Source organism: Bufo gargarizans, chromosome 4 (genome assembly GCF_014858855.1).
Source record: "Bufo gargarizans isolate SCDJY-AF-19 chromosome 4, ASM1485885v1, whole genome shotgun sequence".
In the NCBI taxonomy this organism is placed as follows: Eukaryota; Metazoa; Chordata; class Amphibia; order Anura; family Bufonidae; genus Bufo; species Bufo gargarizans.
In genome coordinates this window covers 495,029,794-495,052,451 of record NC_058083.1, presented here as the reverse complement: position 1 = coordinate 495,052,451, position 22,658 = coordinate 495,029,794, and the positions used below count along the sequence as shown (strand labels likewise).

The following is a 22,658-nucleotide window of genomic DNA, read 5'->3' as shown; positions in this document are numbered from 1 at the left end:
CCCTGTAACTGCCACAGCTTCTCACAAAAGATATGGCTGGCGACAGTTGAAGATTTAAACTGAGTGTGTGCGACCACCAAAGTGAGGTGGACAAGAAATAAGGAACAGAACAAACAGTAGGTGGCGCTATACAGATACATATTATTGAATATTTTAGGGGCTATTCAAAATTTTTTAATTACATGCAATTACAGTACATGCAAGTAAAGTATTCAGATCCAGGAGCTGGTTTGAAAAATGCAGAATATTATTTGTGGCACAACCCTTTTCAGTGGGGGTGCCCCAGTTCAGGCAAAAATAGTGAAGGTGACGCAGCAATGTGGCCATTTATTCTCAGCATCACTGGGGGGCAGTCATAGAGGTCAGAAACTTGCTGGATGTAACCAGCTGGCAGTATTCAGTCAGTAACAATATGGGACAATCTGCCATTGTATGGCTGTTGGCTAAAGACCCATCCAATAGCCACAGTCAATCAACTGTAGCTCTACCTGCCATAGATGTAGACATTTTCCCCTAGGACTTTTTCTCCATACCATACCAATATTTTACATGGAAGTATTAAAGAGTTATCCCATGAAAAATATTCTACAGTTATCAACCCAGCACTTGGATTTGAACACTTTTGTAATTGCATGCAATTTACACTGACCAAAAATATAAACTCAACACTTTCGGTTTTGCTCCCATTTTGCATGAGCTGAACTCAAAGATCTGAAACATTTTCTACAGACACAAAAGACCCATTTCTCTCAAATGTTGTTCGCAAATCTGTATAAATCTGTGTTAGTGAGCACTTCTCCTTTGCTGAGATAATCCATCCCACCTCACAGGTGTGGCATATCAAGGTGCTGATTAGACAGCATGAATATTGCACTGGTGTGCCTTAGACTGCTCACAATACAAGGCCACTCTGAAATGTGCAGTTTGATCACACAGCACAATGCTACAGATGTCGCAACATTTGAGGGAGCGATGCAATTGGCATGCTGACTGCAGGAATGTCTACCAGAGCTGTTGCCCGTGCAATGAATGTTCATTCCTCTACCATAAGCCGTCTCCAAAGACGTTTCAGAGAATTTGGCAGTACATCCAACCGGCCTCACAACCGCAGACCACGTGTAACCAGCCCAGGACCTCCACATCCAGCATGTTCACCTCCATGATTGTCTGAGACCAGCCACCCGGACAGCTGCAGCAACAATCGGTTTGCATAACCAAAGAATTTCTGCACAAATTGTCAGAAACCGTCTCAGGGAAGCTCATCTACATGCTCGTTGTCCTCATATGGGTCTGGACCTGACTGCAGTTCGTCGTCGTAACCGACTTGAGTGGGCAAATGCTCACATTCGATGGCGTCTGGCACGTTGGAGAGGCGTTCTGTTCACGGATGAGTCCCGGTTTTCACTGTTCAGGGCAGATGGCAGACAGCGTGTGTGGCATCGTGTGGGTGAGCGGTTTGCTGACGTCAGCATTGTGGTGGTGGGGTTATGGTGTCGGTGGGGTTATGATATGGGCAGGCGTATGTTATGGACAATGAACCCAGGTGCATTTTATTGATGGCCTTTTGAATGCACAGAGATACCGTGACGAGATCCTGAGGCCCATTGTTGTGCCATTCATCCACCACCATCACCTCATGTTGCAGCATGATAATGCACAGCCCCATATTGCAAGGATCTGTACACAATTCCTGGAAGCTGAAAACATCCCGGTTCTTGCATGGCCAGCATACTCACCGGACATGTCACCCATTGAGCATGTTTGGGAAGCTCTGGATCGGCGTATACGACAGAGTGTTCCAGTTCCTGCCAATATTCTGCAACTTTGCACAGATATTGAAGAGGAGTGGACCAACGTTCCACAGGCCACAATCAACAACCTGATCAACTCTATGCCACGGAGATGTGTTACACTGCGTGAGGCAAATGGTGGCCACACCAGATAATGACTGGTTTTCTGCCCCCTCCCCCAAGTAAGGCAAAACTATGCACATTTCAGAGTGGACTTTTATTGTGAGCAGTCTAAAGCACACCTGTGCAATATTCATGCTGTCTAATCTGCACCTTGATATGCCACACCTGTGAGGTGGGATGGATTATCTCGGCAAAGGAGAAGTGCTCACTAACACAGATTTAGACAGATTTGTTAACAGTATTTGAGAGTAATGGGTCTTTTGTGTATGTAGAAAATGTTTCAGATCTTTGAGTTCAGCTCATGCAAAAGGGGAGCAAAACCGAAAGTGTTGCGTTTATACTGCGTGCTGTTTGCACTTTTTCTAATTTCTCTGTCCACATCTCTGAGCTGGACGCACATGCTCTGTTCCATCCTTCAACTGCCATCAGCTGCAGCAGACAGGACACACCCTCTGAGCTGCCAGCTTAATATAAATCTAGCGGCACAACTGGAGCAACAAATGTGGAGATCTCTGGATCCAAGTGAGGTACAGGGCTAGTTCTAGCTTTGTTGAAGATTGCCATGTACTATATGATGTCTGATTTTAATTGTTTGCATTACTCATAGGATAACTTCTTTAAATATTATTATTTTAGTATTCTAACTGATTAGTGTTCCCACTAATAATATAATCACATAGACAGAGGCGTAGCTAAAGGCTCACGGGCCCTGGTGCAAGAGTTCAGCTTGGGCCCCCATTCCCTTAGTGCTTGTTGGCAAGGGGCAGGGGAGCACATATCCTTCCTGCTGCCAGAGGCAAACATTGAAAGGGCACCCCCTCATGCCAAATTCTTGACCTAACCCCTTCCCTCCAGCCAGAGGTGTAAATTGACCAGCATGCACTTTCTATAATGCCAGTGTCTTATGTGGCACAAGTGTTTTTGGGCCCCCTCAGGCTCCTGGGCCCGGTAGCGACTGCTACCTCTGCACCCCCTATAGCTACGCCCCTGCACATAGACTTGTAGTTTAAGTAAGGAGACCGGGAAACCAACCTACATCATGTGTGGTTTCAAAGAAGAGGAAAAAATGCTGAACTGTGGAGTAGAAGGACTTTAAGGCTAGGGCTACATGGAGACATGTTTTGCGCGACAATAAGTCACGTGACAAAAGGGTACCACTACATTGAGACATGTGTTGTAAGAACATCGTGCGACACTTTTATATTGCCAATCAATGGTGTGCACTGCGACATGCTGCGACTGCGACACGAAATCCAACTTGGATGGATTTTATCGAGACCGACGTGTCGCAGTCGCAGCATGTCGCAGTGCAAAACCATTGACTATCATTATAAAAAATGTTGCGCAACTTTTCTGCGACACATCTCGCCATGTAGCCCTAACCTAACACATGTAGATTCTGAAAACATGTGAAATATCAGACTGGACATGTATCGTCTGATGCGGCCATCTCACCTGTGTGAGACCCATGTACTTGTTGATGTTTTCGGACAGGAAGACCATGTCACCATCTTGAGTCACGACAGCGACGAATCCTTCCAGAGCTTTAAGATACAAATTATCTACCTGGCTTTCAGTGTCTGCGTCCAGGTCGGCTTCTGAACACACTGTAAAAAAAAAAAAGGGACGCAGGTTTACATAAAACACGGCATACTTTATACAATTCACATCATATGTTCAATCAGTTGTGAAGCGCATGAAACAATAAAGTGCAATTTTATCCAATAATAATCAACGTGACAATAATTGACTGTGACAATTTTGGCAGAGCTTCAGCTGAAATATAACTGGACTCCCCCTGGGTTGAAAATTGTGTATATGACATATATGTCACTCAATTTCCAATAATCATATCTGTCAGCTATGAAGATCCTGATAAAATGTTATAAAGTTGCTATAGATGGGCACCTATCATTTTCATTTTCACAAACTTCTGACATGTCCCAGAAGCTTGGTCGGGGTTTGGGTGCTGAGACGCCCATTGATCACTAAAATGCAGAAACAGTAGTCCACAGCTGGGCATCATGCTCCTTCATGTCTGGTCCGCTCTGCTCGCCTCTCCTGGGAGAGCGGAACAAGCTGTGCATGGACTCATAGAAAGTCTGATGAACCCATACCCCACCCACCAGGATTGCCAAGCAGAGCCTTTATGAAGTGACAAAGCATTCAGCTCAGAGTTCCTCGACCTTGTTGTAGTGATAGATGGAAGTCTCAGCACCTGGAACCCCACCGATCAAAACTTCTGATGCGTTACCATGTCAGATCAGACATTTGTGATCACAGATATTTATCACATATCCACAGGGTAAGCTATATATATATATATTTCACAAGTAGGGAAGGAAGGGGGGGTCCCCATCATTATAACCCCCAACCATTAGAAGCATGGTGATCTCCTTACTCTTGTTCTTGCAGGTGAATTAGATTTCGCATCCATTGACACATTGTGTAGCAACATCTCCATTCAAAGGATGGCAGGTGACCCCCTTCCTTCTGAGATGGTAACCTACCTATCAGACGTTTATGTGGGTGTGGATGCAGAAATCCGAATTGAGAATCTACCATCAGGAGATCATTCAAAGGTGACAACCAATATGGCTGCATTGGAATATTTCTTTAAAGGGATTGTCTCTTCTCCTATCTCCAGAACAGGGCCCCTAAAGTGAAGGGAAGCGCACCGCACATGCACGACCACCTCTCCATTCACCGCTATGGGACTGCCAAGAACAGGACTTGTTCTATTTTTTGATGCCCAATGGAACGGTCAAATGGATGTGAACACATCTTTTGCTGCCCCATTGAAATGAACGGGTCCGAATCCGCTCTGCAAAAAAATGCAATTTGATAGCGGACTAAAATTATTGTTGTGTGCATAAGGCCTTACTAATATATGGATACTTTTTCATCTTGGGTAGAACTCCACTTTAACTTATGTTAGAATGTCCTAATATTTAATGGGAAGTATAGATCCAATAGAAGCAGGTGGGATACAATTGGCACTAATCTTTACTTTACGGCAGCGTCTTAAAGTTTTTTTTTCTTATTACAAAAAGATTGTAACCCCTAAAAAAAGATTGAACGGAAACAGTTTGCTGAATGGACATGTGAACGGTTACAGCATGCTGATCTGTCTCTTTAACTGGATGCTATGTTGGGAGATTGATAGTCTTGGTTATGAATGTGACCTTCTCCACTCCCAGGGGATTATTATTAATTGCTCTTACAAAACTTCAAGGACATTTACTGTTTCCAGAAGAAAATGACAGTGCTGCTCAGCTCAGGTCACTGCCATGACCTCAAATGAAGCGATCTGCATCCTGCTTCCCATACCACATTGAGGTCTGTAGTGCGAGCTGCAAACAGGAACATGTGGCGTTCTCCAACTATCAACCCAAGTTTTCCATATTATTCATATAATATATATTTTTTTTAAATGAAGCAACCTTGCTGTTAGGCAGCGAGTGTGGATCCACTGTGTCAACTGAACAGATTTAACTTGGGACTACTCCTAAGGGTATTCTCCTGGTTTACACCTTTTAACCCCTATACAGAGATCAGGACTTCACTGCAGGGAAACCACCAGGCCACTACCTCTTGTTGTAGTCTCTGACTGGTTTAGAGTTGACCCACGGGGTCAATAGTCACTGATGGGAACCTCAAGGGAACAGGCAAAACTATAGTCAGGGAAAGGATGAGGGCAGGCAGCAGGGGCGTAACTATAGGGGAAGCAGGGGTAGCGGCTGCTTTGGGGCCCTGACTTTCATCCAGGAAGAGGAGGACTAAAAGATTTAGTCAGGGCCCCATCAACAGTATTACACAATGAAATGATATACAGTGATAGTATAGACAGTGTAGAAAACGGATGGAACAGCTGCCGAGCCTGGTCTGAGAGAGCGATCTTAACTAGCCACAGGAATGGGGGCGGCATGAAAGGAAGGGGTTGCAAAAAAAATACTGGGGGATGGGGGTCCAGGCATTTCTAGCTACGCCACTAGCAGGCAGAGTATATGCAATCTAATAAGCAGTTCGAGGTCATGGCAGGCAGTTCAGGGTCAGTAAGGAAATCAGGCAGAGGTCAGGTCAGGCAGCGAAGGGTCAGATCTGGAAAACTGGAAGAAGTCGGTACAAGGGCAGACAAACGAATAACAGCACACATTGGCAAGACAATGGTAAACCAGCTAGGTGTGGATAAGGGTGCGCACACACTTCCCTTTAAATGCTGGAGGAAGCGTGTGTACAGTTGGGTTGGGTGACAACTGGAGCTGAACTGGTCCCTTCACTGGTTGTCAGATCCCAACCTGCCTGGTGGAGGAGGTAAGTCGGTAAGGGATAGCTTTTCAAAAGCTATTAGGTGGTGCCTCCAGCAAATATTATTTTAACACGGATGAGTTTAAATTCTTAGAAGCAGAGATGACATCATTAACTGTGTAACCATGGATGGCAATCGCTCTGTGGTCACTTATTATAAAGAGTTTAGGAAACTTGAATTTTGCCGAATCTGATAACAATGATAATTAGGTGTATATATACACCGTATAATGCGCTAAATTATACCAGCAGAACCCCAATAGTAATTAAAGCTTTTCTTCTATGTAACACTTAGACTTAAATGCTTCTCAAGCTAAAAATACACCTGACAAACAGGCTTTCATTAATCTTCAATGTCAGGATGAGCTGTGTACTCAGCCCCGCCACCTCTCCCTACATGTGTCTACATTCCCTTTAAAGTGACACAGCACTAGTATCAACTCATAAATGAGAATCTGAATGCACCTTTCCCTCTAAAATAAAGAATACACATATGACTATATGAAAGTAAAAATATATATCTAGAAAAACTGAGTGACAAACCCTTACAGCTGTTCTCAGTGTATCTTGTTGTGAATTAGGCCTAAGTCTGAGGAGACCTCAGAAGAACCTCCTGGACCCCCAATGCAAAGGGCCCCTACACCTACCATGCTCTATAAAATAGTTTTAGGTCCCCTCTGGCACCAGGTGAGATAACTGCCTGTACACCACCCATAGCTATACATCTAGCTTCTGGACAATACAAGAATATGACCACACCCGTATATGGTTTACAAAAAGGATAAAGGTCCTATTTTTGTAATCCTGGACAATTCTTTCAAAAGAGCATAATCATACCCTTCTGGACAAAGACCATATATTGCACCTTAAGCAGAATGTTAAACCTTCCATGTTCTCTGCTATATAGCTGGTCAGCTGGTTCAAAAAAATGACCAAGTAGTCAATGCCAGGTTGAGATCCTTGGGGCACCAGAGAAGATTATTCTGATGGCCCACCCTCCATGTATACAGAACAGGTGCACATCCACTTTTAACTGCATCATAATCTAATGGGTTATTTGTGAATCAGCCTATATGAAATAGACTCTAGTGCCATGTGATTGGCTCCAAATCAGTCTCAAAGGGAGTTGTCTTCTGCAGGACCTCTGTGACCATTACTGCATCAGAACCTGGGCTCCTAGAAGATCCTGCCATACTCTTGTCAGCCAGTCCAACGCTGAAACTGGTAAATATATGCATGAATGGGTATCTTTGATGATGTAATATTAAACTTTATGGTCAATATGTGTTAAAGATTATGGAAATGTACATTGGCAGCACTGGGTTCAGCCCAGACAAGAATTCACATATCATAAATGTACCCCTGGAGCTGATATGACACCCATAATCAGGGTACCCAAGTTTATGTTGGCAACACCCCCTTCCCTATGGCTGGCCCGATCCTGCACAGGTAACTTGCTCCACAGGAACCACAGAGGCTGCCTATACATACAAGATTGTCCAGCTATCCTCCATGATTCCGTCATACACGTGCAGCTTGACTAACAGCCATGTTATTTCAATAGGCGAAGAGAAAGAGGCAGCTGCCAGGCTCCGCTTATCTCTCAGGCAGGTTAAAATCCAATATAAGGGCTGTTCCTGTTCACATAAGATTATTGGTACAGTTTATATACATGAATTCTTTGTTTCTCTGAAATTTCACAATATCATCAGAGCAGAATGAGGAACAGAAGACTTACTGCATAATCCCCGATTCCGCTCTCCGCTTGAGACAGGTTTAGTAATTTACCATATAACAGACACTGCCTAACTTATATTAATATGGAGCCACACCGTCTGAAATATTCCATCCCTGTCCATAACGAGCTTCATAGGCCTGTCTCCCCTATATGAAGACCTTTCCTTTTACAATAAAGGGAAATGTGTAAGAATGTACCATTTAATGGCGGACAACTGGACAACTCAAGCGCCTGCCATATTGTGAGGGCATCTATGGGCAGCTTTATATCTAGCCAGTAAATATCTACAGGCAAAGACCAATGTGCACAGCTCACAGATCAGTCTGTAAAATTACTCACCGTAAAAAGCCAATAACATTTTCTCTAGACCTGACACCATATTTTATTGACTGTTGTAAAGACTGATATGAAAGATAATGAACTTCCATTTCTATACTCACTATACTCTATGCCAAGCAGTAGTAGGCAGTACCCTCTATTAATTGTTAACACTGCTCATCTCCATTTATAGGGTACCAAGATATGGATGAACATGAGAGAAAAGGAGCAGATCCTGACACAAGTACCAGAAAAATTTTGACAAATTTTGTAAAATGTTCTTCTTGTTCTTCTAACACCAACACAACCAAAAGTGTATTCAGCTGTTGTGACTCAAAAGCCTCACGTGCTCCACCCTTCAAGTGGAGCATGATCCCTAAGGTCTCTTCTCTATGTGTAAAGCCTAGGCTGGTTTGTGCCCTTCTTCTTTATGGTTAGTCTTGTTGGACTTAAATAATACAGCCATACATAACATTGCCGTATGGCAACCAAACAAGACTGCCCAGGAATACAGCTACATCCTGAGCGGCAGTCCTTGTATTGGTTCAGCAACCAAGAGTTGGATTTGGGGGAACAAGCTCTGGGAGCCTAGGCCACCAGAATAACAGTTCTTGTGGTCACTTTAGTAGTAACTGCATGGGTAGCATTAACCTCAGGCCTGCCCTAGCTCTCTGTAAGGACAGTCTGATATCTAGCAGTGAGAGCATTTGTGTTTTATTTTTTAAGAAGTAATACAGGGTTAGTCTAGAAGAGCCTGCAAGATGATGATCGGGTTAGTCCAGAAGAACCTACAAGATGATTAGGGTAGCAGGCAAGGCAGCTGCTATGAGGCTCTGCATATAAAGAGGAGATTTCCTACTGTGGGTGAGCAACAGTTACTGATAATAGTGGTCGACAGAAGTGGGAAAATAAAGGCAGATCACTGGAAGATCCAGGAAAGAAGGGAAATATACAGGGGGCTGAAGCCTTCCATGTCCTGATGGAAGGAAGCCCATTCCAAGTTTTCTCTGGGGCCAGTGGGTTCTTCTTTCTGCCCTGTTCTTTTTCTCTTAATCCGAACAAGGGCAAAAATTAAAAAAATAAATTCCACCTGAAAAATTTTCAGATTTTACCATATATTTAAATATACCATATACATGGTCTTATACATGGCCCTCTGGATCATTGTACAATAGATTTAATTGGCACCTACAGGCAATCATAAATTACTCTATTAATGGACACCCTTATAAATTTTATAACTGGCCAGTTGCCTTATAGAACAACCTCCACACCCTGGCATAACCTATAATTTTTCATTTGTTCTGTTCCTCATTCTGTCCAAATTGATCTTGTGATAATGATGAAATTTCGTTGAGAACATCCTTGTAAACAGCATCCATGACATCACTGCCACCGATGATGAGGAACATAAACCCTGCCATACGTCTCACGCTCAATGTTTTCTTATCTGCTCAGATGAGAACTTCTCCAATTCTTGCATAAAAAGTGCAACAGAAGAGATTTTGTTATTTCTTCCAGAAAAAGCGTTGAACTCGTGTGAAACAGTGACACAATTCACCCCTTAAAGGGCGTGTCCACTTTTTTTTCTTCCAGAAACAGTGCCACTGAAGTAAAGGGAGCTGGGTAGCAATACTGCACAGAAAAACTGATTTTGGAAAAAACAATCATGTTTCTATAATACTGGACAACTCCTTTAAAAAGTATCAGCCATCAGCATCAATCCTATAAAATCAGGCATAATGCCTGGTAGTGTTGATCCCGATGAGTAAAACAATACCCTATTTATGTGACTCCCCAGCAGTGCAGATTAAAAAATTGATAAAAGCGCAGCGCAGATAAAAATACTTGTCAGGATCAACCTTCCAGGAATTATGCCTGGTTTCATAGGGTTAATCCTGATAAAAAATGCTCTTCAAGGAACAGCTAAGAATATTCTTAAATAATTCTACTCTCTGTTATCACCCAGCTTCCTCTGAAACCAATATAATACGTCACAGGAGAAGACAACTGAAGAAACAATGCTCACTATTTCTGATGGGGGAGATTTAATAGTTTTGTTTCCCATGAAGTAAAACAATTTTTTAATTTCTTTCAAATTTGTTAGGAAAAAAAAAAAAAAACGCAATGGGAAATACTCTTTAATGTAACAAAGATCTATCTTAATGAGCGATTTGTATAATACATTCACAAGGGATGAGTAATGACCAGTTAGCCACTGGCAACAATCCCATCTGCTTTGAGAACAATATTAGGCCTTGTTCACATCACCGTTCAGCATTTCTGTAACTGGAGCAGGAAAACAGAAAGGACGGATTCGGCACATTACTGAGCCGAACGGAACCTAAGGACCCCATAAACCAGGGATGCCCAACCTGCGGCCCTCCAGCTGTTGCAAAACTACAACTCCCAGCATGCCTGGACAGCCTACAGCTATTAGGGCATGCTGAGAGTTGTAGTTTTGCAACAGCTGGAGGGCCGCAGGTTGAGCATCCCTGCCTTAGACTATAATGGGGTCCGTTAGGTTTCCGCTCAGAAGAAGATTTTTGAAGCAGAGACAAAAGTCCTGCAAGCACTACTTTTGTCTTCGCTCCAAAATCTTCTTCTGAGCGGAAACCCATCGGACCCCATTATAGTCTATGGGGTCCTTAGGTTCCATTCGGCTCAGTTATGTGCCGAATCCGTCCTTTCTCAGAAATGCTGAACAGTGATGTGAACGAAGCCTTAGGCCTCATGAACACGACCGTTGTGTGCATCCGTGGCCGTTGTGCCGTTTTCCATTTTTTTCCGCGGACCCATTGACTTTCAATGGGTCCGTTGAAAAATCGGAAACTGCACCGTTTGGCAGCCGCATCCGTGATCCGTGTTTCCTGACCGTGAAAAAAATATGACCTGTCCTATTTTTTTCACGGCCAACGGTTCACGGACCCATTCAAGTCAATGGGTCCGTGAAAATCACGGATGCACACAAGATTGTCATCCGCGTCCGTGATCCGTGTCCGTTTTTTCCTATCATTTCAATGGCAAACTTGACTTAGAGTTTTTTTTCATTTTTCATGTCCGTGGATCCTCCAAAAATCAAGGAAGACCCACGGATGAAAAAACGGTCACGGATCACGGACCTACGGACCCCGTTTTTGCGGACCTTGAAAAAAAACGGTCGTGTGCATGAGGCCTTACTCATGGTTTTTTGGCTCAGTGGTTAGCACTGGTGCCTTGCAATGCTGGGATCCTCCGGGTTCTCCATTTTCCTCCCAGACTCCAAAGACATACTGATAGTGAACTTAGATTGTGAGCCCCATTGGGGACAGTTGGATGCTAATGTCTGTAAAGCTCTGCGGAATATAGAAGCGCCATATAAGTGCATAAAATAAATAAAAATAAACAATCCTGGTACTTATCATCTTTTGTTCCTTTCTATATCATAAACAGTACAGTAGAATAGAACTGGTGGAAATAACAGTCAATTGGGTCGGTCCAAAAAAAGAAGGATAGATTTCCATGTTCAGGTTTATTTTTAATGCAGTTTTTGAAGCCAAAAACAGAAACAGATCAAAAAAGGAGGACACATATAAAGGAAAAGCTGAGCCTTGTCTTCTTCTACTAATCTGCTGCTGGCTTGGGCTTCAAAAACTACATTAAAAACCTGTACTTGCGAATTCAGCCTTATAATTGAGCAAACTGGGGTCACGGACACACCAAGTGCAATCACACAACGGCCCACTAGGTAAAGGGCTTCCACTGCCACCATAAAAGCAGCCATCAGCTTACGACTGTCCATTTCATGGCTGGGAGGGGTCTGAGCAAATTACTTTCATGGCTTAAAATTATTGGTGGATTGTTAGAGACATAAGGGTGTAATCTGAGCCAATGGAGAGCAGGTGGCCCACTTCTGTCTTATCAGTCTCTGAAATAAAGGAGATAAATCATAACCAAGTGAAAGTGCTTACTAAATGCTTATGGGACATCCTCCCAACGGCTTCAAGCTTCTAAGTGCGGGGTGATTAACTACCACTTGTCTAGAGTGTCTCTGTAACTATATGTCTCGTGTTGACTTGCTCAGGCATCACATGGGTCTGGTCGGATCATATCTATCAGAAGCTATAGTTGTACAGATCCTACCAAATTTTGAGCAAGATATTACAAAGGCACAGATGTAGATTGAACGCACAAGAGAGGCTGCAGGCTGCGCACTGTGCAGCAGCATGCATGGCACATGCAGTGTGGAAGAAAGGATTGGTTAGGTTGGAAATAGTCTTACATCATCTACTGATAGCAAGCAGGGTGGATGAGATTGACTTGTGAATGCTACAACTGATTTTCACAAGACAGGTATCATATTAATCAGCAGTGTCAACCCTAGCAGACAGAATACATACTTAATAGGGTTGATCCTGTTGACATGTGCTCTTTAAAAAGGGAACTAAATGTTCCTTCTTCACTATCTATAATCAGCCTTAACCAAGTGTATGACTGCACTGAAGACATGCATTAATTGTTTCACTCTGACAACTGACTGAGAAAAAATGTTCTTTGTCAAGACCAATATCACTGTACATCCATAATATCCTGTGATAACCCCTGAATTTGCAGTAATCTGCCCCATCACTTGGCATCACATGTGCGCAGACTGTTCGGACTTGGGAAATGTTTTTGGCTCGCTGCTCTAATGCCCAAATGTTTAGCTGTCTTTGATTTGAACCATACTTTGGTCTTATCTGACAGCAAGTCTCTGGGAAGCATCAGAGATAAATAGCCACCAGCTATCTCCGATCTGAATAACGAGCTTATAATTTGGATCCATTATATTTACTAAACAAACCCAATTAATCTTTTGCAAAGCCGCGACTTGGAAAAGTCTGGGACAGATGATGAACCACAAAGAACATATCAGGATAATACTTTGAGAAAACATTCATTTTACATGGTTCATAGGCAAAGTGACTAACAGATTCACGTCAGCAGATCCTGTTCTTGCTTATTTACCATGTTCAAGAAAAGTTGGTGAAAATAATTAGTATAATATAATAACTGGTAGAAAATAACACAAAAATACAATATTGTGTGTTTATCTATATAGTGACTCATGATATATCGTATATATTTGGGTCATGGCTGGATACTTTTGGATCATTTTAATTGGCTTAGTTTGTGGCAACATGTTGCTGAAATTTTGGCACACATTAATGCACAGTAAGTCACACCCTTTCCATTAAACCACTCACCCTTGCCAAGCCAGAAACCTGAAACAGGTGAGATTGGCATGGTGGATTTTCCTTTTTGCCACTTTTGCTTCATAAATAGGTCTAAAACTTGATATGATATTATGAGCCAGAAACGGTGCATCTAGGTACGATGACAATAGTGAATCTGTCTCAATAAGTATAGGAATAGGAATATTAGAGCCAGTCCAAAAGATATCGGGAATTTTAGTGATGAAGGGGAGGGTGGAGGGGTGCCATAATCTGGAAATCCTGCTTTGGGCACCAAAACAGTTTTATCCCACCCATAGACATGAGGCAAAGGTCTAATTCACGCCTTCTAAAGTTCCACCATAGGCCAATTATTGAGTTTCCGGGTTGAGTCTAAAGGCTGCAGGTCTAATATAGCCCATTTACATGGCCAGAGGATCGGGCTGATTATCTGGAATGATCATTCCTAGGAACAGTCATTCCCGATAATATGGCCATGTGAATGTGTCGCTGATCTGCTGCTCAGAAACCATGATTCTGTATGCAAATGCAGCAATCTCCTTCACTGAACAAGCAGCCGACGGTTCGTTCCCGACAATCAGCCGCTCAGTCGGTCCGTGTAAATCCAGCTTAACTCGCCTGGTACAAAGCAAACACATACATGTAAGAACAGGTGCAGACCCAAAGAGTAGGGTAATAAGGATAATTTCATTATTCAGTCCTTGAAAAAAACAATTAAAACCAGAAACATGCGTGTAGACCAATAATAACAATACTTAACAGGTGCCCACCACAATACAGGCCCCTGATAAGGCCAAACAAGGTCACCTAGATAAGTAAAGTCACAAGACAATAAAAAAAAAGTCAAGGAGTGTACTGCAAACTGCTGAATAAGCACAAGCCTAGTCAATGCAAACCATAACATGACCTGCAAAATGTGCAACTACAATAACTAGTAGCGATAAAGCAACTAAATACAAAGTACAAAAGCATAGTGCATAGATATAGAAAAGTGCTAATGTGCTAAAGTGGTACATAAAACATACAGATGTGTCCCCACATGTATTGATGCTACCAGGGGGCACTGATGTAGGTGTGCACCTGTTCTTACCATACATGTATCTGCTTAGTTCCTTGGTACCCCTTGAGCCCAAGATTAAGGTGTCCCCATCTCCATACTGGAGCTCCAAGAAGCGTCCTGTAGGCTTTGCGGGTTGTAGACCAGTGTTTGTCAAAGGTCCTAAGCCAAATACTGTCTACTTAAAAAACATCAAAGTACCCCAAGGCCATGACCATACACTAGCTCTACCTATTTAAAGCACAGAATATTAGGACAATGTGAATACTCCAAAGAGACATGGTATAGTGGGATCCTCAGTGACGCTTTCATGGTGGACGTATCTTCTGTTCATCTACACAGGAACCTACAAGACAAGAATGCCCCTTCTGTAGCAGCACAAGGGGAATATGAAAAGTTGGCCATTTCCTATAATCTTGATACAGTCAGATGAGGACACAAGGAGATCATGGAAATACAATTTCCTGTAGTAAGTGGTAGCTGCAGGATAAGAAGGGCAGTGACTTCACAGGGGGGAAAAGTGCAGAAGAAGGAGAAGATAAGTGGTGACTGCGTCAGCAGTACCATGGCAGTGGAGGAAAGATAGTATTTGCACCATAGCTGCCATTACAACTTGTATGGATATAAAAAGGGGGGCACAATTTGTTTTAGTTATTTTTCCCAGAGCCCATTTTTCCCCAAATCCACACTATAAAGACCATTGTCCATTCTAAACTTGAAATATAAATTTTCTAAACGGCAAAGGGGGTGGGGTGCAACAATCTGGAAATCTTGCTTGGACACCAATATTGTTTGTCTCACCCATGGAAATGAGGCAAAGATCTGATTCATGCATTCTTAAAGGGAATGTGTCATCAGAAAATGACCTATTGTTTAAATCATGTTTTTTTTGGTTCACAGACTTTTAAATAATTTTTGGTGATGTTATTTTTAATTTTCCAAGTCAATATCTATATTTAAACAAAAACCATAAACTCCTGTCGTTTTCCCACTTGCCACTAAGCCAAATAATTAGCACCACCTCTTCGTCTGTACAGATCACTTTACTATACAGTAGTTACCTGCTCATTTGTCATTCTAATCCTGCCTGTAATGGTATCACCTCTGTATATAGATAAGACAGGATCCACCATTCACAATAGGTGATTGTCAGGGCTTATCTATTCATTTCTTGTACAATGACCTCTGTACAGGTCACAGAGCATGCCTAGAAAACTCTCCAATAGAAGTCAATGAGGTCCCCTCATGTCCATTGTGTCTATGGCCCTTGGGGGCTGCCATAAAGCATTCTTTTTTTATGTTGTGTAAATGCTGTTAAGAACAGCTCAGGCAAGATGGCCGCCCCCATAATCATGTTCAGGAAACAGAATAGAAAAATCTGCAATCATAAAATAAAAACTGAAGAAAAAGGAAATATGCAACTATCTGGTTTTAACTGGCAGAAAACATTTTTGGTGACACATTTTCTTTAACTTCAGAGTAGGGGTGTCAAGGCTCCACCATGGGCTGATTTTTTATTTTCTGTGTTCAGTCTAAGGTCCCCATAAGCATTAGTGTACTGTCGGCCAAACCTGCTGAGAACGGCAGGCTCAGAAGAAAGTCTACTGTGTGTGGGGAGTTCTCAACTCTGCACGATAGATGAAGTCGGGGGAAAGAACGATCGGGCGAAGTGACTAGTTTTGTCCAATCCTTTTGTTCTTCTGGGAGATAAGCCACTGCAAGAAGTGTCTAGCAGTGGTTTTCTCCCATCTCCCAATTGAATACATAGACGTTGGGTCAAGCTGAAAGTATTTGTGTATGGGGGTGCTGTTAGGGAGATGGGAGAGACAGTTGGATGATCGGCTGCTGAATGTGTATGGCTGCCCTAAGTCACCTGATACAGCTGGTAAGTTGCCTATAAGACAATGTTTAGGGAGGACTTTCAACTGTCTCCCGATATCTTCCATTGAGGGTTGGACATGTTCGAGTTCAACATGGCCAGTCCTTTGTCTTACGAAAACTGGGGGCGATAGAGGTCAATCAAGGTTTTGGTCAATGAGGTTTTGGCCAACAGCTCTATCGCATGTATGGCTAGCTTTTGTAGAACACAAAACACACACCAAAGCATGACTCACACAACCTAATTTCAAACTATTTCACAAACGAGAACTGATCAATAACCAGCACAAATTTAAAGTAAAACAAAGTACCTAAAGGGAAATGCAAATGAAAGCAAATTCTTAGCAGATGCTGACCATGTGAATGGAGAGCGAGATCATTATCTTGTAGTTGATCTACATATAGTCTCTACATACATAGGGGGAATTTATCCTTTTATTTGAGGCAACTTCTTAGACTGGAGTTGCTTAGAGCACCTGCGCAAAATTTAAGAGGATGGTGCTTGGTTTTATTCAATTTTGGAGCAAGTAGTTTCTTCACTGTCAACGAAAGTGCCTGGTGTGGAGATGCCACTTTTTTGTGACTTTTTAAAAACATACACATCATAATTGAGACATCAAGTGTTCTAATCTGTAATCCTGACCAACTCTGTACTCCATTTTTGAAAGTGGCGAAGCTCATCAAAAAGTCACTAAATTTCACCAAATGTCCCAAAAAAATACACAAAATGTTGACTGTGACATGACTTGCAACATTTTTATGCAACAAATCTGGCATAGCATTTATAAATTTAGCTAAATTTCGAAGAAGTGCAAAAATGTATGCAAGCAGTTTCCAGCAAACCCCTCAGGCTACCCCGATCTAAAGGAAAGGTCAAGCACTCTATACAAGAAAAACAAATAAGCATAGATGGAGATAGCAAGACCGAAACAGGAACGTAATAATCCTCATCTGCTCCAGACAGAATCCAAAAGTCTTTCACTCTGGGCTACGGTCACATATACAAATTTTGTTATGCAGTCTTTGAAGCCAAAATCAGGAGTGGATCATAAGGAGAGAACGTGTTAAGGACTGATACTTCTCCATTTTTTTTAATCCACTCAGTTTTGGCTTCAAAAACTGTATGAAAAAACCCAGCACATGTGGCTGTACCCTTTGAGTAGGCAACAGCTGACACAGAAGAAGGTTGTTACCCTGCAGTACGTGTCCTACAAAAGGTACATCGGCTACAATTGTTTGGTAATTGAGTTAGTGTTTAGTTAACTGTTGGCTTAAAGTACAGGACTGTTTCTTTGCTAGGTGGGTGGAGAGCACAGATGGTCACTTATTGCTTGAATACTGTGGTAATTGTTAATTAGGAAGTGTACTTTCAACAAATTTCCAAAAATCAATAGTACATCTTTTTAATATAACTTAGAATAAAATGCCTCTATCTTCACTTATGAGCCACATCTTCCCCTGCCTCCTGAATTGATCAGTTACTCTTAATTCACAGCTAAAATCCATCTTGGGAGATGAGATGAACTGAGGGATCAGGTTACATTCCAACCATAGAAGTCAATGGATAGAGGAGTGGGAGAAGGAGGGAAGAGTTGCTGGAGGGAAATAGAGGCACAGATGTACAGAGATGCCTCTACAGCATCTAGTTTTCCATCTCACCTCACAGCTGGATTCACATCTACACCGCTCACTGCAGTATATTGTCTACCATGCTGCTGCTTATGACGGCGTACTACAGAGAGATAGAAGAACAGGATCTCCTCTTCTCCATGTGTTGTGTATGAGGAACATCACAATCACTAGTCATATAATAGTGTTATTTCTCAAAGTCACCAGAAACAACAGGTAGTCTTTAAATGTTTTATTTCTGATTGTTCTCTGCAATAGGTGTCCATCTAGTGTAAAATATGGATGTTAGGTTATTATTGTTGCATCATTTAATTGGTGGCATACTGTCTTGCTCTGTATTTCATAGACAATTCTCCCTTTACCAATAAGTCATTCAGGGACCTATCCCAATCACCTGTGTTTGAAGTCTGAATCAATGTTTGGGAATGATGCTGCCCGCATCTGAATCCTTACTGGCTAAATCTTGTAGGGTTCTGCTTTTGTTGTTACCTGGTCCTCAATTCAAGTCATACAGAGTCAAGAAATAATCTTAATTTATTAGTCATAATCAAGGTCATAACTATGGTGGGTGCATTAGTTATGGCTGTACCCAGGTCCTGAAGCTTGATGAACCTAAAGGTCCTTCTGCCTCATATGGGGAGGCCAACATTATAAAGTATGAATCACAGTTGGAACCCTGTCACAGATTTTCTACCTCTCTGGTCATGATGTCATTATCTTAACTAATGAATACTCAATTCATCCAAATCTCAAGAAGTTAGAAGTTGGCCTCAACAACAGCACCATCTAGATTTCTAAAACAATGAAAATAAAACAGTCCTTAGGTCCTACAGAACATTGCACTGATGCAAACAAAAATAAGGATACCTGAGGATAATAGCTTTTGTGTGCGGAGGAAGCTGATCGTCAGACGCATGATGGATGCCTTGTCCAAATGTGAGCTGATGTTCTGAGGCAATGGAAGCTGATGAGCCAACTCGTAGAACACTTCAGTCTCCTTACTTCTTCGACATCTTGCTGCATCTCGAGACTTCTCCTTCCTTCTCTCTGAACTGCTCCTGAAAAAATGAAATTTACACTTTAGGAATGGGATTAACAAATGTAAACAATGATTTACTATAGCTTTAATAGGATAATGTATGGACATAGAATGGATGAGTATGTCAATCTTTGAACATCACTGTGATATAGCCTCTGTTATAGTCCAGAGCTGCATTCACAATTCTGCTGTGCGATACTAAAAACTGTTAATAAGCTGCGATAAGAGGTATTCTTATATTAATGGCCCAGGAGTAAAAATTGGCAAAATAGGGGATTCCAATGAAAACCAGGTCCCTATATCATCAGTACCTGAGGCAGCAGCACTATTAGTTCAGAGGTATACTATACACCATAATGACTTTATACATAGGAACACAGTATTTCATAGATGCTTCACGTTACTGATTTGTTTAGGCTGGGGAGATGGTGAATGGTCAGGTAGACTGGAAGTGCACGTAGCCAGGAACCAGCAGCTAAGGAAGTCCTAAACAAGCAGTTGGGCCCAGTAGAAAGAGCTTCACATAGCCAATGTCCAGCAGACTTTGCATGATGTTACACAACAAAAATCCCATAACTATACATATCAAGTATACATGATATTTTGGAAACCTCCTCCTGTGAGCCAGAACTGAGATCTGGTCTGCCTACTTATTACATCATCAGCCATTTATCTCCACTTGGCTTGACATACCGTACTGTATCCCAAGAACAGTGGTGTTAGATAACCAGCTTTGCAAAAAATACATTTTGTGATACTCTGTCTGGAGTTGTCTATTCTATGAGAGTCTACGTCAGGCCACCCAGTGGTTGTGATATGAACTGCAGCCTGCTGAGGGTTATGTCTGCATGCTGCTATAATATATTGAATTCGTATTGTGAGAAAACTGAGTATTTAATGAAATTTGAGAAAAGGGGACAAATCTGTAAAAGCAAGTTTCTGAAAGTTGCACAAACTTCCAGATTCTTAAAGTTTTTTTCCGTGCCTCTATCCAAAACATTTCTTGAACCAAGAAAACAACTGCATTCTTAAGTGACATAAGTCAATTCTAACAATTCCCTGGGAAGACGCATTGTACCCTCAGCCTGATGAAAAATATGAATTCTTGTCCATGGGAGTCTATTATATAACTGACAGCTCAATTATATGTTGCCCTCCAGCAACACTTACCTGCTTTAGTAAATTACTTTGCATGTTATCTCAAAAGTTTTTCTCCACTTAGGCCCTGCCTCAAATACTCCGTGCCTCCAAATTCCTGACCAGTTAGACAATAGTGAGGCTGAATTGATTAATTTCTTCCTATATTGGGTATAGGCCACAACTGGGTATTGGGTAATTGGGTAAGGCCACAACTTGAACATTGGATTCAATTCTGAACCCCACATTCTAAAAAATATATAATAAAAGAGGAAAATGTCCAAAGGTGTGCGACTAGATTAAGAAAAATTGGGCTTGTTCAGATTCAGACTTCAGAGATGATCTTATTTCCATGTATAAATACTGTATATGTGTAGTCAATAAAAAGAACTGGCACAGTACAGGAAAGGGTTATTTACAGTAAGAACAGTACAATGAAGCTGTGAAATGCCCTAGCCTAGGAAGTAGTAAGGACAGACACTGTATAAAAGGGCTAGACGCTTATTTAATTACAAATGACATTGAGGGTTATGGGTTATGATTCATCTAATACTTAATATTGTATTGAGAAAGGTTGTACTTGATGGACCTGTGTAACTTAGCTTTTATAGCAGTTGAAGCAATGTTTTACTGACACAGAGCTCCAGATCCACTATATAGTTTTAATATGTTTTCTGCAGATGCCACTAGAGGGAGCTAAGGAGCTTACTGCATACTGTTTATACATTCAACTCAGTAAGAACACAGTATGCAGTAAGCTCCTGAGCTCCCCCTAGTGGAAATATCCTGCTTGTTGCATTTCACATAAATGTCTCGTCAGAGGATTTAGAGCTCTGTATTAGAAACATAGGTCCAATTTATATAAAAATATATTAAGAAACTAATAGTGGCCATACGGAGTGAATTCCCCCACAAATAGACCTGTACCGTGATCTCTTAATGCACCCACACACTGCATTTCTTGAAAGCTAGATAAGCAATGTAACTGAATATGCCTAGAGTGCCCCCAAAAGGCACAGATGCTCCTTAGCAATGGCCACGAAGCCCCCATAATGGAGTCAGCGCCAATAATTTATAACTATACCTAGAGTCATAGTAATCCCATCAAATCTATTGTACTCATCCACATAATCACAGACATATAGACAAAGTAACTTTAGAAAGTCATCAATATGAATGGTGCTTCTGCTGCAGTGCCCCCACAATGACATCCTCAGCTCCCCATGATATGGTATCAGAGATTACAAATAAAATAAAGACCCTTATAATGTATGACAGACCACTCGTGCTGGACAGCTACAGACCTCTGGCTGTGCAGGAACTTTCTAATTAACTGTTCTTTTATCACCCCCCACTAGGGAACTATCAAAGTAAGGGCACAGAGGTGTCCATTTATGAGATTTTCATTCTATTAAACTCATTTTAATGATGACTAGCACCCCAGGTTTATTCAAACTCACAGCATGAAGAGACAACCAAGAAAACTATGCAACAAAGTCAATAAAACTTACAGACCTATATGGCCACATGGAGCTCCAGGTCCCTGCATGGTCCTTGCTCATGGACTATTCAATGTGCCTATTCAAAGTCGCCTTACTCACACTCTATGACTGTGTTTCTCAAATTCCTAAGCCAAGTAAGTCCAGGGCGATGAACATACACCACGCTGCACCTATCAACAGCACAATGTCATTTAAAGGGGTTTTCCAGGTCTGCAATAATGATGGCTTACACAGGATAGGCCATCAATATCAGTTTCAAAGGCAATCAATTTCAATTTTCCTTGTCATGTCCCACGCCTTCTTGAAAAGTCAAATTCTGATTCTTAGGGAGCCCGTTCCACAAGGTGGGGCTAGCAAGATGGTTCTATTTTCTCAGGAGATACCTCTTTGCAAACACAAGCTGGGGCAAGTGACAAGCTCCGCATCTGTCTAACTCAGCTCGGCTGCAACTGTATCTGACTACTCATAGGTGGCCAAATCGGACAATGCCCAATCTATGGGATGAAGAAAGTTGACCCCATTATTGTTAGAAATTAGAGTTGTTTTCAGACCAACTGAATTAATACATGTTGTGTAGAATAGCTCAATGTTCCCCTACACGCACTGGTTCCGCACTTCTGGTTTGGTTTTGACTAAGGCAGGGATATGGGGATGTAGATGACAAACAAATGTCAAATAAGAAATTAAAATGCCTCCCTCACCCTCAGTATTGATTTATAACACCTCACTGGGGCAACTAGGCCCACCAGAAGATCCTTTAGGCTTTCACACTATAATGTGTCCCACCAATACATATGGGGCATGCACTTAGTCTACATACCTGGACGGCGGGTTCTCAGAATCATTTCTTCTGTTGGGCCTAATGTACTTCAGTCCAACTTCTACTTTTTCTCCCTCCCCTTTCCATCCCTTTGTGGGAGAGGAGA

General features: G+C 41.9%; 1 protein-coding gene across 2 annotated transcripts in view; it reads right to left on the bottom strand.

The window, feature by feature from the left end:
• EPAS1 (endothelial PAS domain protein 1) overlaps nucleotides 1–22,658 on the bottom strand; it is a 125,305-nt gene that overhangs the window by 32,073 nt on the left and 70,574 nt on the right. For both annotated transcript variants that reach the window (XM_044289200.1, XM_044289199.1), the window contains exons 2-3: nucleotides 18,922–19,112; nucleotides 3,369–3,520 (exon numbers count right to left, since the gene is read on the bottom strand). In XM_044289200.1, the coding sequence (XP_044145135.1) occupies nucleotides 3,369–3,520; nucleotides 18,922–19,112 (343 nt within the window). The remainder of the gene's footprint in view (nucleotides 1–3,368; nucleotides 3,521–18,921; nucleotides 19,113–22,658) is intronic.